Source organism: Typopeltis vanoorti, chromosome 7, assembly GCF_054136105.1.
Source record: "Typopeltis vanoorti isolate ZY-2024b chromosome 7, IOZ_Tvanoo_1.0, whole genome shotgun sequence".
In the NCBI taxonomy this organism is placed as follows: Eukaryota; Metazoa; Arthropoda; class Arachnida; order Uropygi; family Thelyphonidae; genus Typopeltis; species Typopeltis vanoorti.
In genome coordinates, this window is record NC_143555.1 from 16,562,997 (window position 1) to 16,582,481 (window position 19,485).

At 35.4% G+C, this 19,485-nt stretch overlaps 1 protein-coding gene across 7 annotated transcripts in view; it reads left to right on the forward strand.

Moving 5' to 3' along the window:
- LOC150104513 (RNA-binding protein 25-like) overlaps window positions 1–19,485 on the forward strand; it is a 496,362-nt gene that overhangs the window by 126,722 nt on the left and 350,155 nt on the right. For all 7 annotated transcript variants that reach the window (XM_090395192.1, XM_090395194.1, XM_090395191.1 and 4 more), the window contains one exon: window positions 12,340–12,444. In XM_090395192.1, coding sequence (XP_090251318.1) covers window positions 12,340–12,444 — 105 coding nt within the window. The remainder of the gene's footprint in view (window positions 1–12,339; window positions 12,445–19,485) is intronic.

Consider the following 19,485-nt stretch of genomic DNA (forward strand, 5'->3'; position numbering starts at 1 on the left):
ATACATAATGCAGTACATTTGTACCAAAGCTGGGCAGAAAGTTTTGATGCAAAAGAAAAAATATCATTAATGTTGAATTTGAAAATGCAGATTATATTCTAAGAAAAAAATGAGAAGGGAAATTTCCAAAGAATGACAGCAGAAGGAATGAAAGAAGATGAAGAAAAGTGTGATTGGTGAGTTTGAAGCAGAATTGTTGAGGAGTTATAGAATACATGCACTAATCAATGCCAAAAACTCATCCCTCTTTTTCCTGGTAATTCTGGCCTTATATAGAAATGGCAACATCTGTTTATTCTCCCACCCACCTTCACTTTCTGAATTGACTACTGTGATCAATATTTTTGCTTGAGAGACTAGATTCCTCACTAGGTCATTCTCACACTCACTCTCTTCATGGTTGTCTTCACACAAACTCACTTGAAGGTTTAAAAGTTTTACAGTGGCTACACTGCTTATGAACTGTAAAACTCCATCTGACATCTACCAATTAACTCAAGATACAGGGAATTGGAAGAGACCATAATTTGCAATATTTAATTTTTAATATAAATCTCATTTCCCTTTTTTGGGTTATATCATATTCTGAATAAACTATGAATGAATGACACTGATTAATTCAGAGGGCCTGGTCAGATGGTTTTAAATTACAGATGACTGGAGTAGTGCTCTCATAGTTCCCATCTATCTATATATATATATATATATATAAGGAAGTAAAGCTGATTGTGGGAATTACAGTGTTACAGGTAAGATTTATGCAAGCATACTTGAAAAGAAGTTGAGAAACTGGGATAATAAGTTGGATTTGGGCCAAATAGTGGTTATCAGTATCAGATTTTCATGTTATGACAAATAGTTGAGAAATCATGAGAATATAACAATGATCTATACTTAACTCCCCCCCCCCAACAACTAGTAGACTATGCTATTCAATCAGTTTCAAATTCTATACCAACATCTAAAAGCAGTGGTGAGCTATGGAAATTTTAACAAAGAGCTCGCACCGTATTTCACACAAAAACGTTTATTAATATAGCTTGTGTACAAATGCCAATCAAAAAGTATGAAGGGATAACCTGTAAAAGCTTGTAAAAGCTATCATTTTTAAACCAACATTTCATGATCTAAACATCAAATATTTGCACACAATCATCTGTGTTATTTTATCTTACATAAGAAAAACATTTTTTTTACTATCAAAATATAACAAGAATAAAATCTTTTATAATTGCACATATGAAATAATCTGCATTTTTTAATAAACAAAATAAATTTCTTTCGTTTACGATAGAAGTTTTTATGACAAACAATCTATAAATAATAAATAATTATTATCTAAACACAATAATATTGAAGTACGTTATATTTCTCTTTGTTTTTATACTTCAAGTGATAATCAAAAGGTACCAATCAAGGGGCATTACTTTATAGTCCTATTTATTTATATGCGATTACTAAAAGTGAATTCTATTTGTAAAATGGTAGTAACAGTAACTATAATATTTTATTTAATAAAATCACTTTGTTAGGTTACCGTATGAGTTTGTCGCTTAATATATTTCAAAAAATTGTTTTTTTTTTTTGGAAAAAATAAAGTAAACAAGGGGCTCTCAAATTTGAGAAAAATGTAACAAAGGGCTCGGGCAAGCTTCCGCACCCTTTGTTACATTTTTAATTAATAAATGGTGTGTTTGTGTGTGTGTGTATATACAGGGTGTCCCAAAATTCACGCAAGAAGTAATTTTGATAGAAAACACAGGTTTTTAATTAAAAATTGTAATTTCTTATTGATTCATAAAGTATACAGTATAGGGTTGTGCATGGAATAGCATATCGGGTAAATGGCCTCCACGGCTTTGCTGGCACATACGCACTCTTTTGTCGAAATTGTCCATGACCGTTTTGCATAAATGTGGCTGAGTTTCGTTGATACAGCGCTCAATTTCCTCCTTCAAAGCGTGGGTGGTCGTGGGCTTGTTGGCATAAACCTTAGACTTCAAAAAAACTCCAAAGAAAAAAGTCCAACGGCGTTAAGTCACATGATCTGGGCAGCCAATTCTGATCACCAAAACAGGAAATTACATGACCAGGAAATGACTCATGCAGTAATTGAATTGTTTCTCTGGCTGTATGGCATGTGGCACCGTCTTGTTGAAACCACGTGTCGTCCACATCCATATCTTGCAATTTAGGCACAAAAAACTGGATTATCATGTCGCGATAGCGAGCACCATTAACTGTTGCTCATTGCCTTACCAGCCGCATTTTCGAAGAAGAATGGACCGATGATGCCTCCAGCCCAAAATCCGCACCAAAGAGTGACACGTTGTGGATGCATTTGTTTCTCAACAATCACTCGTGAGATTTTCTGAACCTTAAATGCGAAAATTTTGTCGATTAACGAAGCCGTCAAGATGAAAATGAGCCTCATCGCTGAAGATGACTTTGTCGAAAAAAGCATCCACTTGTTGTTGTTCCATAATCCATGAAAATACGTTCTTTCGTGTAGCGCTCCATTTTTAATAACCCTGAACTGTCAGCTGTAACGCTGTCTTTTTTTTCTCGTTGGCAACACTTTATCGCACAAATGGCGCTAAATTTAAATCTTGCGTGAATTTTGGGACACCCTGTAGTTGTAAAATTCCTGTAAGTCCATAACATTTATAAAACCATAAAATGTATTTTTAGATATTAAAATAATGAAATTTTCTTCACCACCAGCAACAAACTACAGAATTTATTAAAACACACAACCACAATAGCTCAGACCAACATCTTACTATGCCATCATGTTGTTCACAAGTTTAACTGCCAGTTAGGTTGCAATATTTGTTACATTGGATGCACCATTCATTTCATGAAGTCACACTTAATTGAACATCATCAAGATGTTCAATTAAGTGTGACTATCTATAGGATAGCAATATTCCCATACAGACTACTTACTTCACCAAATAAAAAAAAAAACACCAGCAACAACAAACTTTCCACCACTAAAATATCTTTGCATGCGATACAGTCCAAACATACCCCTGAAATCAAGGTTCACTAGCATTGATTTCCAAGAAAATGAAACTGAATTATGTTGCTCAGAATCTCTAGCAGTCCATTCAGGATGACACGTGTGCATGCGCACGCATGCACGCACACACACACGCGGAGAGAACAAAAACCCACTACTCTCAAACTAACTAAACTCCTTTGTAAGTGGAGGTTTCTGCGGTTTAGAAGTTCATAAGACATATTCTGGTAATTGGACCACATTTTTGAATTAAGCTAAAAGCACAAAGAAATAAAACCTGACAAGTTTTGTAAGTCGTTTGACTTACATCTTCAGGGGTAAAAGTTAACTTAAAGTTTAAAACAACAAAAAAGAGAAATTAATTCAAATATAGTTCATACTATACAGTTGTAGCCATCTGACTGTTCATAAAATTAAAAAATCAGAATGCAGATTCAAAGCAGTGCTAAGTTTAAATAATGCTGGATGATGCCACATTCTATTGTTCACGTTCGTAATGTCTGAGGTCTGACTGAGGTATGTTATACCTCAGTCAGACCTTTAAGTTACATCTTCAGGGGTAAAACCCTGAAGATGTAAGTCAAATGGCTTATGAAATGGTTTTTTTTTTTCTTTATTGTGCTTTTAGCTTAATAAAAAAATGTGGTCCAATTACTGGAATATGCCTTTCATATACTAGTATACTGGTTAGTTTTCTCTGTCCTACATCTGACAACATTTTAAATGAAATGGTTAGCACATCATGTTGGTTGCTGGCTTGCCATGTATGTAACAGGCTATTTCATTCATTTTGCTATTTTCCATTTTTTTTTAAAATTCACAGTTTACTTAATTCATTTGATTTTGTTTTTTTTGCTATTGGTTTCATTTGCATATTTATCTTTTAAATTCATTTCATTTTTATCATTTTTATTTTTAACATTTTTATCTCTGATAATTAATTAATCTGATAAGCATTTCAGTGGTTGGTTATTAGTTCATGTTCAACAATTCTAATTACATACCATCTCAGCTCTGATCAAGTCTCCAAGTACTAAGCCATACATACATACCACCCCCCCCCTTTGTCCTCAAAAAATGTGGACAGCCATGTCATCAACATCATAATGTTAATTATGGATGTAGACCATATTGGTCTATTCTAGTCTCATTATCCATCTAATGTCTTCTTTTGAGGTATACCCAACCTTCTCTTACCAATTGGGTTATATTTTATTATTTGTTTAGGATATTGGATGTTAGCCATTCAGTTGACATGTTTTATCCAATTTTATAAATTAAAGATGCCAAGAAATTATATTCTTGGTTTAATCCTTTATCCAAGTGTAAGCAAACAAAGTTTGCACACGAATTTTCACGACTGGGTAACTAGTATATAGAGGCTAATTGACTTCATACCACTTGCCTTAGTATCCCATAATGCAATGCACATATCCTTACAGACATATATAATGCTATGCATTATGGGATACTAAGGCAAGTGGTATGAAACCAATTAGCCCCTATATACGAGTTGCCCATTCGTGAAGATTCTTTGTGTGCAAACGTTGTTTGCATACACTTGGATAAAGAATTAAACCAAGAATATAATTTCTTGGCATCTTCATGGCATGGAAAACAGTCTTGATCTTTTGAGTTATTTCATTATTGGGAACTAGACTCAGAAATGATACTAAGGTTTTTGGTAATAGAGAAATCATATTTCCATATACAAGTAGCCAAGAGGTGTCACTTTATTACTAAAATACTCTGGATTCGAGAGACGTTTTTATAGCATATAAAAATTTATAATTTATAACATAATTTATAGCATAACCAAGTGGAAAAAGTTTTTCCACTTGGTTATGCTATAAATTAAAGATGCCAAGAAATTATGTTCTTGTTTTAATCGTTTATCCAAGTGTAAGCAAACAAAGTTTATGCATGAAGTTACGTCACAACTGGGTAACTTGTATATAGAGGCTAATGACTTCACATAGAAAACCAAGAATATAATTTCTTGGCATCTTTAATTTATAGTATAACCAAGCAGAAAAACTTTCGACATCCATCTCTAATCCAGAGTATATCTGGGTCTGGCTCCCACTAATGAGACCTCAATAAAGGTCAAAACCATTCATGGGAGTGACTCTTCCCATAATGCATAGCATTATACATATCCGTAAGGATATGTGCTTTGCATTATGGGATACTAAGGCAAGTGATGCGAAGCTGTTAGTCACTATATACAGGTTGTTTAGTCGTGAAGTTATTTCATTCACAAACCTTGTGTTTGCTTACACTTGGATAAAGGATTAAACCAAGAATATAATATATAATCTTGAAATTTTTAATTTATAGTATAACCAAGTGGAAATATTTTCAGCATCTATCTAATGTTGTTTAGTTTGTCTTCTATTGATTTTATTTTTAGTTCTTTTAAAATATCTTCATTCCTTTTTTTTTTTTTTTTTAATTCTTCGTTTATCTTGTTTATGTATTGCCCAGATTTCACTCCATATAATAATGTGGGCACTTCTAAAATATTTTATGTTTTCAAGCATGTTTCTTTTTGTACAATATTGGATTGAGTGTTCTATTTATTAGGTGTATAATTTAATAACTGTTTTACTTGTAACTGGAGTTTTTGCACAAAATATAATTGTTTTAGTTTTATCTATGGATATATTTATTCCAAACTGTTCTACTATAAATGTTTAAATTATATATATTGCTCTTTGTAAATCATCTTTCTTATCTGATGTTATTACCTGATCATCTAGAAATAATAGCATATTTATTTTGTTATTCTGGGAAATTTCTGTACCTGGATTGTTTAAGGTGTTCCATTGTATTAATGATTCATTAATATAAATATTTGGGGATTTTTTTTATTCAATTTTTATTTTATATATTTTTATTTCATTATCTTTATATTAGATATATTTATTCTTTGTAGTATATCAAACAGTATATATCTTTTTACTTTGTCAAATGCTTTTTTAACTTGTATAAACAAATGATGAGAATCTAACTTAAATTCTCTTCTTTTTTCTATAAGTAGTTTTTAAAAAAAAAACTGCATCCGTTGTCCATTTTGACATTCTAATAATATTTTTTCACTGTATATTTTCAATTTTTCATTAAGTATTTTACTATTTATTTTGTAGCGTGTACTCAACAGACTAATACCTACGTAATTAGCAAGTTTTGTTTCATCCCCCTTTTTAAATATAGGTATTACTATATTTGTATTCCATTTTATTGGTATTTGTCCATTTGTATATATTTTATTCAAAAATTTTAATATTCTGTGATGAAATTTTTTTCACCACAGTTTATTAAATGTGGTGCTATATAGAGAGCTCTGAAAATCTCATGGACAGATTAGTGACAAGTACAGATGTCCTACTGAGATGATCATTATTATAGGAAATGATCCAGAGAAAGATGTACTGAGAGGTTCAGCAGGACAGAGGATACTAACATATTTAGAAGGAAGGGGTAAAAAACGAAGGACACAGTTTGAAGATATAAATTCATGGACAGGGCTCAGAGACATGGCTTATAGTTGTTAAGAATGAATAATAAATATATGTACCATGAATACTTTTAAGAATGTACAGCCTAAAATGAATCAGTTGTATGAATTTTCACAACTTTATAAAAGCCTATTAGCAATTAACAGAAAATGAAAGTTGGGTGAAAAAAGGACATGTTGTTAGTAAAAAAAAAAATAAATGGCAGTCTCTACTGATGCCTCAATTTATTCATTATTGAAATCATGTAAAAAAAAAGAACCAATAGTAATATTTTTAATATACAGCACACGAATTATGCACTATGAAATTTCTGCACACATTGACATTCTAATAGATATTTATAGTTGTTTCTTTTGGTTTACAAAGTCAGAATAAATTTACCACTTTATACAGACTCATTTGCTGTCATTCAGCTATGAAATATGTTTGACCTATCTGGTATTATTATTATTATTATGGGTGACTCCAGGGAGTCCTTAGACTCATCGAGGGAGGCCCTAAACATCATGTCCATCACAACTATACGACATTCTCACAGTATCTATCATACCTTGACTTGAACTCACACACACCGTCATAGCACCCACAACAGACTCTGGCAGCTTATTCCACTCATTTACCACTCTAAAAGTAAAGAACCTAGCTCTAACACCCTTGCTAACCACACCCTTGCCCAGCTTCCATAGTTGTCCCCGAGTTCTCACCACCAGTCCTGATCTCAAAAATATCCCCTGAATTAATCCTATAGAAACCCTTTAGCAATTTGAATGTCTCAATCATATCTCCCCTTTTCCACCTATCAACTAATTTCTGCAACCCACAAATCTTCAACCTGTTCTCATAAGGTACATTCCATAGACCTGCTATCATCTTGGTCACTCGCCTCTGGATCCTCTCAAACTCCTCCCAATCAAGAAGAAACCTAGGTGACCAAATCTGGGCACAGTGTTTGAGATGAGGTCTTATCAAGGCTCGGTACAGAGGTACAATAACTTGCTTGTCTCTGCTTGTCAAAGTATTTTTCAACAACTAAATGAGTTGATGAGCTGATTTAGCTACTTTAGCAATGTGCTCCCTAAACTTCATCTCCCTATCCACCAACACTCCCAAATCCCTAGCCTCATCAATCTCCTGGAGTACAGTTCCACCACTGTGGTATACTGTTGCTAATCTTTTCACCCCAAAATGCATAACCTTACATTTTGTCACATTATATTGACATCCATTCTCCTTAGCCCAGAACTCCAATCTGTCCAAGTCATCCTGCAAGATTTTGACATCTTCTGCATTCACTATTGCCCTACCCAACTTTGCATCATCAGCAAACAAATGAATTGTTCCTCTTAGATCTTCCCTATATCGTTAATGAACAAATTAAACAGCAGTGGTCCAAGAACAGAACCCTGCGGCACACCACTAGTCGCAGGCCGTCTTTTGTGAATAAACTACTCTCTGATATCTCTCCATCAACCACCCACCTATCCATCTCACCAACTCTATATCCATTCCCATATGTTGTAGTTTACAGATTAGAATTCCATGTGGTATCCTGTCAAATACCTTAGCCAGGTCCAGCAGTATCACTGTAAATCCATTATCCTTATCCAGTTCAGCAGTCACTGTGTTATAAAACCTGAGCAAGTTATTGAGGCATGATCTACCCTTCACAAAGCCATGCTCCCCCCCCCCCCCCCGTACAGTATCTCATTATCATCAATCCATTCGTGTATTTTTCCCTTGACTACTTTCTCCAAGACCTTGACAACGACTCCTGATATGCTGATTGGTCGGTAATTTGCAACAGTAGCCTTGGATCCACCTTTATGCAGTGGAACTATTTTCCCCTCTTTCCACACCTTCAGGACTAAACCAGACCCGAGACTTAGATTAAACAACATGGTCAAGGGCACTGATAATTCTCTAGCCGCTTCATGTAAGACCCGTGCTGGTATATCATCCAATCCCACAGATGTATTCACATTAAGTTTCTGTAATAGACTATTCACCTCCACTTCGTTCATTACAATTCCCGTATAAACTAATGGTTTGCTTAATTTTTTCAATGTCACCACCTGGATGATATACTCTTGCAAAGAGCTCGCTCAGTAATTCCACTATATCGACTGATTCAGTGACCTCCTTACCATCGTCATTCCTTAAAATCATTCTGCTATGTACAGTTTTTTTCTTGCTTGCAGCATGAAAGAACTGTTTGGGATTCTCTTTAGCTTGCATAGCTAGTTTCCTTTCATAATTCGCTTTTGCTCTTTTTACCACACTCGTTACCCTTCTGGCCTGCACTTTATACCGTTCGTGTGCATGCAGGTCACCTTTCTCTTTAAATTCCCTCCACAATTGTTGCTTTTTTTGCAGCTCAAGCTTAATGGTGTTATTCATCCCATTTAACCCCTACTTGTTTTACTATTTGGACTTTAGGTATACAATCAGCCCCTCCTGTAAATGCTCCTTGACCACTTCCCATGCTCTATCGACATCCAGCCCTTACAGTTTTATATGCCATGGCACTGAACCAAGCAATCTCCTAAGCTTGTCATACTTGCCAGCACGGTAATTCCACATATACCCTGCATAATCGAAAATTCCACACCTTTAGCCACCTCCCAGTGCAAGACCTTATGATCACTCTCACCAATAGGTGGCAACATGGTCATATTCATTACATCAGATTCTCAAATTCTCAGGTCAAATTCTCAGATGCTATTACCAGGTCAAGCACTCTCAAACCCCTAGTATTTTCAATTACATGTTGTTTCAGATAGTATCCCTTAATAATTGAATATAATCCAGTTCCTTCCTCACATGTGTCCTCTCCTCTTTCTAATCAATGTTACCATAGTTTGAAATCCCCCATAATAATTATCCTCCTTCCACTCAGCGCTTCCATTTGCTTATGAATACTATCTCCACCATCTATTCCATCACCTGATCTATAGCAGCACTCAACTATATATTTTGTTCTGCTAGTCTCAATCTCACACCAAATAGCCTCAAATGAGCTCTTTTCACTATCCTGCAATACAACTTCAATTCTCCTTGGCTGCAGTTCATCAGCTATCATCAATAACACTCCCCCCCCCCCCCCATTTTATTCTCTCTGTCCCTCCTAAACACACTATAACCTACACATTCAACTGGGATAGTTAGAATAACGCATCAAGATAGGGGTGGGATAAAGGGACCTCTGCATTTCATGTATACTAATGCCAGGAGTATAAGGAACAAGAAGGAAGAATTTTTGGCTTTGATTGGCTCTTCCTGGCCACAGGTTATTGGCATTAGTGAAACATGGCTGACGGAAGATGATATAGTTAGCATCAGCCATGTTTCACTAATGCAAATAACCTGTGGCCAGGAAGAGCCAATCAAGGCCAAAAATTCTTCCTTGTTCCTAATACTCCTGGCATTAGTATACATGAAATGCAGAGGTCCCTTTGTCCAACCCTATCTTGATGCATTATTCTAACTATCCCACTCCGATTTCTTGTCCTTAGTACTGGCTTGGGTACATTATATACATTCTTACACTCAACTGTCTTACTGATGTCTGCAATACCCCCCCCCCCCTCCTTGGTAGTTCTAGTTTCCCTGGTTCTGCACATCCATTTTCACTTCGTTCAGCAACACTTTTTCCAGTCTCTGCACACCAGATCCATTCAAATGCAGGCCATCCATCTTGTATAAATCCTTTTGCCCATCAAACTCATTCCACACATCCATGAATTTTACACCACACACCGTCTGCATAACCTGCGCATAAAGCCATTTGCGATTATGCCCCTCCTTCTAAACTCCTCTCTGTCGCACTGCGGCAATAGACTCACCATCCTAACTCTGTCACTCTTTTCTTTTGCTACCTTTAACAATACTTTCAGTTCTCTCATAAAAAATTTATCTCCTTTCAATTCATTCATACCCACCACAGCTATCAATTCTTCCACCCTCTGTTTTTGCGCTCTAATACTCTCACTTACATCCTTAAATTTCGCACCCGGTAAGTACGATTTAGTTAAACTCCCATCTATCACTCCTCTTAATAACAAAGTCACCATACAATATTCTTTCCTTCATTTCAGAAACTCTACCACTCTTACACTTATTTTTCCTTTCAAACACTTGTTTATTTCTATTAGCTGAGGCGCTCTGGAAATATACCAAGCTATTTTAAACCTGGTTTTACTCCATTTCCCAAGTAAGCAAATCAAGTTTGCGCCTGCAAGTGTTGCAAGTCTAACTGACCCTGCACGTAGTGCAAGACCTAGGCAATTCATGGTAAAAGTAGTATAAGCTCTGATCACTAATCTTAATATTTATCCTTAATGCAAAGCACATCTCCTGGAGGAGATGTATGATGCTTTGTATTAAAGGCAAGGGGCCACTACCCAGACACGGTTTTGACCTTTATTGAGGTCTCATCAGTGGAAGCCAGGCTAGAAATACAAGATTTTAGTAATACAGAGCTTATAAGTATTTTACCAGAACAAGTTACCATAAGGTGTTTTAACCTTATTAAATTAAAACTCTCAGGAGGAGATATAAATGTAGAAAGTTTAATTAGAACGTTAAGTAGAACATTTAGTATACCCAAGGTAAAATACTTTATTTAAGGGTAAATATTAAGATTAGTGATCAGAGCTTATTCTACTTTTACTATGAGTTGCCTTGGTCTTGCACTACGTGCAGGGTCAGTTAGACTTGCAGGCGCAAACTTGATTTGCTTTCTTGGGAAATGGAGTAAAACCAGGTTTAAAATAGCTTGGTATCTTTAACATTTAGTATACCCAAGGTAAAATACTTTCTTACGTTCTGGAAAGAGTTTTGCAGGTGCTCCAACTGCCGCTGCGCACTGAGTATCACTGCGTGCAACCTAGCGATCTCACTCCCTACAAATAATTCCTGATTTTTTTTTATCATTTAAACCATTTTCTCTCTTCTGTATAGTTGCTTTCACTCTCTTTTTGATCACCGCTCTCATTGCCATCTTGTACAACATCACAATTCCCTATGAAGCCACTATTTTCACTCGCATTCTGACTTTCTTCAGCCATAACCATCTCACGACCTGACACATACTTCATTCCTCACTTTGCTTACACTTTCTGCACATTCTCCCACCACTATTACTTTCCATCCATACTCCAGCCTCCTTTGGGAATACATACATCGCACACACATCACATTGGACAAACTCCCCTCGCATTACAGTTTTTGAACAAAGGCGTCGTATTTTTGGATGCCATTATCTTACGTCGCATTGGCGCCATGTCTATTCTATGAAACATATCGTTAAAATACTAAGTTAAATAAAACGGAACTCACACCAAAATCACACAGACACAACAAGCTACCAAAAATAAACAGTACTACGTTAAGATCAATATTCCAATTTTCACTCAAAATTATACTTAGCTTTCGGGAGCTCTCTGAAAACACTACCATTCATTTCATTAATGAAATGAAAGGTAGTTATATAACTGTGCCATGTATGATGTTATAATGTTCCAAAAATTCATTGGTAAAAACTTACTTGACTATTAAAACTGCCATATATAAATCATATTTTCTAGAGATTTAAATCTATTATGCAGTTTTACAGAAAAAAGTAAAAAACTTTTTCTGTTTACTTTTCTCTTACAGTATTGATAGTTTTGATTTATCATGCATGATTTAATTGAATTATACTTAGTTATTATACTTTAATTGAATTATACAATTACTCATGCTTCAGTGTATAACGATATACTGTTGAGATAATTTTCTTTGATACTTATGCAGATGGAAAGTGATGCAAACAATGTTCCAAAAGGCCCACCAGTGACAGTGTTTGTTGGTAACATAACTGACAGAGCCTCTGACAGTCTTGTTCGTCAGCTGTTACAGGTAATATTTTTCCATTATTGATATCTCATGTCAATTTTTGATGATTTTGGAGGTGAGGAAAGAAGGTATAACATGGTAAACAGCTGAGAAATCATAGCAGTGATCTTATTTATTAACTGCTGTTGTTTGTCTCTTATTATTTATTGGTCAGACAGTTTGGTTTTGGCCGAGGACTCAAACTTGCATAGATAGTCTAGTCTTTAAACACGTTATTATTTATTTTTTTGCATTTGTCACAACTTAATTAATGTACATCCCATCAGTCCATTTATTATTATGGTCTGAATAGTGTCATGTCTAGTGTTTAGGTCATGTGCTGATTTAAACTCATTATTAGGTTTAATGGAATTAGTGCAGCACAGAGAAACATTAAAATAAGTTTATTAGTTCCTATATTTTGTCTCTGTCACAGAGGCATCATCAAGGATATGATCTTAAAATAGTACAACACTCGAAGTCCTATGACGAGCAGCCTCTATGGGAACTGTTGGCAAGCCTTAGCTGTTGGGGAGGAGACCTAAGAATTAAAGTTTCCCAAAATCTTGTCTCTCTGTACTGCTTTCAAAACCTCATCTGAAGTTAGCTGCCCTTATCCACTCCCTCCTTCTCTGTTCCAGATAGTCAAGGTTCCTTGTTCCTGCAAATTATCATACTATGATCAAACTGGGAAATTGCTAACATCTGTCTAGAACATAGGTTCCCAAAGTGGGCGGTACTGCCCCCCCCACTGGGCACTGAAGCCTTCTAGGGGGGGGTATAGTGGGATCAGAAGCATTTGGGGACGGTCTAGGGGGTCAGTGGCTCTTTATAGAAGAAATTAATAATATATATTTAAAAATTAATTATTTTTGTGATTTTGCGATTAGATAATCATTCAAAATTTAAATATTGCATTTTAATTCATCTTATGCTCATCTTATACGATCAATTTTTTTATCAATTTTCTATTTCAATTATTTAATCATTTGAAAATTTACCATGTCAGATAGAAATAGATGTCAATTTTCTATGTCAATGAGAAAATAGAGCATGTATATATGTGTGTATAATAGGTTATGTTTACATAGCAAATATATTCGTTATATTTCATTTCAAAATATATATAACATATATAAAACCACTTTTCTAATTGATTTGTACAAAAATAAACCCAATTTTATATAATTTATATAATGGGGGGGGGGGGGGGCGTTACAAAACAAAATTTGTCTTGCAAAGTGGGTGGTGGCCCGAAAAAGTTTGTGAACCTATGGTCTAGAAGAACACAGAGATGTTGTCAGGGATACAATCTTAAAAGATTGTATCCCTGACATGTATCCCTGACTGTAAAAGTGTGTGGGGGGTGCGTGCGTCAATTTGATTTAGCTGACCATGCTTTTAGATACCATGAACAGACATAAATGGAAAAAAAAAAAACTGCTTCACTGCAGCAAATAAATATATACTTGAAAAACTCTTTTCTTAGAATTAGCAGCAGATTTGTTAAACCAGCCTAATAAACGTGGTTGTGGTAAACTTCCAGAGATTTGGGAAACTAATTGTTAAGCCTACTGCCTAACAACAGCCATAGAGGGTGCCCCTTCATAGGACGTTAAGCTTTTAGTCTAATATTTCAACTAATTGTTTTGAGTTTGTGTGTATGCACACACCCACACACACTTTTACAGTCAGAGATACATGTCAATCTTTTACATGCCAAGGATACAATCTTTTAAGATTGTATCCCAAGGGATACAATTTTAAAAGAATAAAGATTGTATCCCAGGGATACAATCTTTTAAGATTGTATCCCTGACAATGTCTCTGATAAAGACCAAATATAGGATATAATAAATAAACTTGTATTTTATTATTTCTCTGTTTATAATGAGTGTTATTATGTATAATGTTATCTGTTGATTTACTTTTTTTTTTTAGAATCCTAACCAAGTTTCCATCTTTCTCTTCGAAACCCTTTCAGCTCAGTGTCTCCCTTAAAAAAAAAAGTACCATCTCTTACATAATATTCATTATTCAGTAATGAACTATACATATTTTAAAATAACTATTTGCATCTTGGATTCCTGCTTTCCTTTTAAATACCGATTAAATTGGAAATATAGGTAGGCATGAAACAACTCTTCCTAGAACAGATGTGTACGCTTTGTAATTAGAATACAATGTGATTTGCTTAAAAACTATTTTCTGTTATTTCACATAATTTTTTGTTATTTTAATAAGGATTTGATATGATATGATAGAGGTCTATAAACGTTTGAGTAGGTATTATAGGATGTCATCTGATGAAATTTTTCATTATATTGAAGTGGAGAGAGAACACATAGACATCCACGGGAGTTAGTTCACAGTCAAGAAAGGAGTAAGAGCTAGATTTTTCTCTCACAGAGCAGTGAGTGGCTGGAATAGTTTGCCTTTGACAGTAGTGAGTGCATCTGGTATGAATGAATTTAGGGGAATTTTGAGTTAGCAAGTCTGTCTTGCTAACTTTATTATATATATTATATATATATATATATATATGTATATAATAAAAATGAATTTATTACTACGAGATCTAAATACATAGGCCCAACTTGATTATGACCCTACAAAAAGACAGCTCAAGAAACTAAACAAGTTACTAGATGAAACCACTTCCTTAGATCAAGAAACAATAAAAAACTCAGGACATACCATGCTAGGCCTCCTAGAATATGCAGTTTACCTAAACTTCAGATGAATAATGTTCCACTCAGACCTGTTGTGGATTCTATTAGCAGCCCAACTTACAAATTATGAAGATTTTTATCTAATCTTCTCCGTCCTCTCATAGACCACTCAGCGTCATCAATTAAAAATTCCACTGAGTTTCATGCAAAAATAAGACCTTCAACTGTTGTAAACTGACCTGCTAATTAGCCTCAGCATTGTCTCCCCCTTCACTAATACTCCCCATAAGGAAATGATAGACTTGCTAACTCAAAAATTTCCATCCGATATTGTTGAATTATTCAAATTTATTATTACATCTGGATACTTCACTTGGAAAGAGAAAATTTACAAGCAAGAGGAAGGAACAGCAATGCGATCTCCCCCATCACCAAAATTAGCCCACCTTTTTCTAGAACACATCGAAGAAAAAATTTACATGTTTAATCCTAAACCAAAAATCTGGCTGTGATATGTCGATGTGTCTTTGCTGTCTGGGGTCATTCTGAACAAGAACTACACTTGTTTCTAGATAAAATCAACCTTCTTCATCCTTGCATCAAATTCATGCTAGAAAAAGAATCCCCGCAGGGTATCTCTTTCCTAGATGTACACATCCAAAGAAAAGATGATGGTTCTATCTTCACTTCTGTCTATCGTAAGCCAACATTTTCAGGTCACTACATTTGCAATTCTTCGGCTCATCATCCATCTCAAAAATTTGGCATCATTAAATCATTAGTAACTAGAGCACACAGATTCTGTTCCTCCGAAGAATCTTTAAACCAAGAGTTGGAAATAATCAAAAATACAGGATTCCATAGGATTCCCATACCTTATGTCAAAGGCATCTTCGAACGTCTTTCAAAAATTATGAGGAAATATAAATTGGCTGTGGGGTGTTTAAGGGTCAAAGCTGTATAACTGAGAGGAGACCTCCACATAGCCTCTAAAGGAATGCGGAAAACCGACCAGGGCTTCTGACCTAATGTCTAATCCTCACCTTCTCGTGGTGCACCCTGTTGGGTATCTACTTGGATACTGAACGGACGAGGATGGGCTGGCAATTTGGGATTTAGCCGATTAAATTGTATTCTTATTGGTTAAACCAAAATATAGAATGATGGTACAACATGACAAAATTTCATGCCAGCTGGGGCGTCGCTGGGTTAAACAAGGCCCTTGTTGTTTTTGCCAGGGAACCAGGGCGAACAGCGAAAAGTCAGCTACTGGAACAAATCTGAAAATAAACCCCAACTCAACATCACCAGAGTTAAAGATCGGTACTATCAACGTAAGAACCCTGAATGGCAAAAAAATGGAGCTAGCTGAGGAATTAGATAAGTACCAGATAGACATAATAGGGTTGACTGAAACAAAAAAGACCAAAACTGGTGAGATCTTTCTGAGCAATAAATACAAAATGTTATATTCAGCAATGACAATCGAGCAAAAGGAGTAGCCATAGTATTCAACACAAAATACGAGGCTAATCTTCTTGCATGGCAGTCAGTCTCAAGTAGAGTTATGTGGGCAATTATGAGCATGGGGAACTGGACAATGAGACTTATTTGTGCCTATGGTCCTACAGAAGGTTCTACTAAGGTAGAAGTGGAGGAATTTTTTGAGGCTTTAGAAAAAGCAACTGACACAATGAAAAATGAAAAGTTGGTCCTTGTTGGGATTCTAAATAGCAGAGTAGGAAATGATTGTGAGACATACAAAAATATTTTGGGAAAATTTGGAGAAAAGAGCAAAGCTGATAATAATGGCAAATATCTGTTGTATTTCTGCTCAGGACATGGACTGGTTATTACTAACACCATGTCCCAACATAAAAATGTGCACAAATTCACATGGAGAGAAGAGGCAAGGAATAAGAAAAGTCTCATTGACTATGTTATTGTTGATAGTGATGCTTTTTCCCTGGTGCAGGACACCAGAGTGTACAGAGGATTTGAAATTGGAAGCGATCACTATTTAGTCTTGAGCAGGATAAAATTGAATTTCATATTGAAAAGAATAACATGTAAGAAAGTTTGAAAGCGAATAAAAGTTGAGCAGCTCTCAGATGTGAACTGTAGACTAAAATACACAAAGATTATTGAAGAAAAAATGAAAGAGTTTGAGAACAGGAATCAAACCTTGGAGATTCAGTGGCAAACTCTGAAGAAAACATTGATTGATTCTGCCAGAGAGGCATGTGGTGAGGTTGTCTGTAAGGATAAAAAAATCAGAACTCTCTGGTGGACACAGGAAGTTAAAGAGGCAGTGAAGGAAAAGAAGAAAGCATATCAAAAGTTCCTGTCAATTAAGTCAGCTAGTGCTCTTAGAGATTATAGAGACAAATGCAAGAATGCTAAACACTGGGTAAAAGTAGCTAAACAAAAGTCATGGGAGGACTTTGGCAAGAATATAGAAAATAAATATCAAGAAAATCGCAAAATATTCTGGAGATTGTTGAAGAAGCTTAGGAATGGAGGAAAGAGTGCTGTAAAAGGAATTAGAGATGATAAAGATGACATGAAAACGGGAGAAAATGATATCCTTGAAGTATGGAGTAATTACTTTGAAAAACTGCTAAATGAAACAAGCAGTGATGATAACACAGTGGTAAAAAACACTGACCAGGCATGCAGTCAGGAGTACATATCCATACTTGAAGTAGAAAAAGCCTTCAAAGGCTTGAAATGTGGAAAGGCAGCAGGAATAGATGATATTCGACTAGAAATGCTGAAGTATGGTGGTATAAGAGTCTTACAGTGGCTAATAGTTCAGAAAGCCTGGACAGAGGGCCGAATTCCTGATGATTGGAGTAGAGCTCTCATAGTACCCATATATAAAAAGGGAAATAAAACTGAATGTGAGAATTACAGAGGTATTTCCCTCTGAGTGTTCCTGGCAAGATCTATGCAAGTATACTTGAGAAACGGTTGAGAAGAATTGTGGAAGACAAACTTGGTGAAGAACAAGCTGGATTCAGGCCAAATACAGGCTTTCAGGATCAGATCTTCACTTTATGGCAAATAGTCGAGAAAGCATGGGAATATAACCAAGATCTGTATTTATGTTTTGTCGATTTGGAAAAGGCATATGACAAGGTTCCAAGAGAGAAGCTATTCAATACGCTGCAGTTATATGGTGTCAATGGGGCATTATATCAAGCAATACTTAGTCTTTATTTGAGTTGTAAGTCAGCAGTTAGAATTGAAGGAAGTACAGGAAGATGGTTTAATGTTAAATCTGGTGTGAGACAAGGATGTACATTATCTCCTCTGTTATTCATTATCTATATGGATCACGTTATTAAGGAAAGTGGTATTAAACATGATATCAAAATAGGAGATGTTAATATCAGCTCTTTGCTTTATGCGGATGATGTTATACTTCTAAATAAATCCGCTACAAGTCTGCAAGAAAATAGGCAGAATCATTGAAAATGTCAACTGTGTTGTGAATGGAGAACCTGTGGAACAAGTAAAACATTTCAGCTATTTAGGCACGATTTTTACAGAAGATGGTAAATTAAATATGGAAATATACAACAGAATCAGCAAAGCTGGTATGGTGGGAAGTCAATTGAATAAATCATATGGAATAAGAGAGAAATTAGTCGAAACACTAAGTTAGCTGTATACAAGACAGTGTTCAAACCTGTTTTAACTTATGGATCTGAGAGCTGGGTCAGAAGTAAATCACTTGACCAAAGACTAGAGACCACAGATATGAGAGTCCTAAGAAAGATTATAGGCATGAACAGATGGCATCAATGGCAATATCATATTAAAAACGAGGATATTAGGAAAGAACTTGACATTGTCAGCATTCAGGAATGCGTTAGTAGAGCTAATCTCAGGTGGTATGGTCACTTAAACAGAATGGGCGAGGAAAGATTAGCAAAACAAGTGTTCTCTGCCAGGTTGGCAGCAAAATGAACCAGAGGAAGACCAAGATATAGGTGGATTGATATGGTACAAAGTGCCTTAGACAATAGAAATATAAAATCTGATAATGTTGGAGTCTTGACAAGTAACAGACTGATTTGGAGGAAAATTGTAGGTAGGAAATTAATAATGATGTAATTTTTTTTCATGTAGTACTATCATATCCTGTACACCCCTTGAGGGTACATGGCAGGAATTTGATGATGATAAATTGGCTACTACCCACAAACCAATCAACCAGTACCTACAATTGGTTGCCTTCTCCTAAAGACAAACTCTGACTTCTAATGCTACCTGGCACATACGAGGTCCCATGTTCCTGTAAATTGTCCTACAATGGACAGACAGGTAGATCCATTAGTAAATGCATTTCCGAACATCAAGACCATATCTGTATAATCAAACTGCA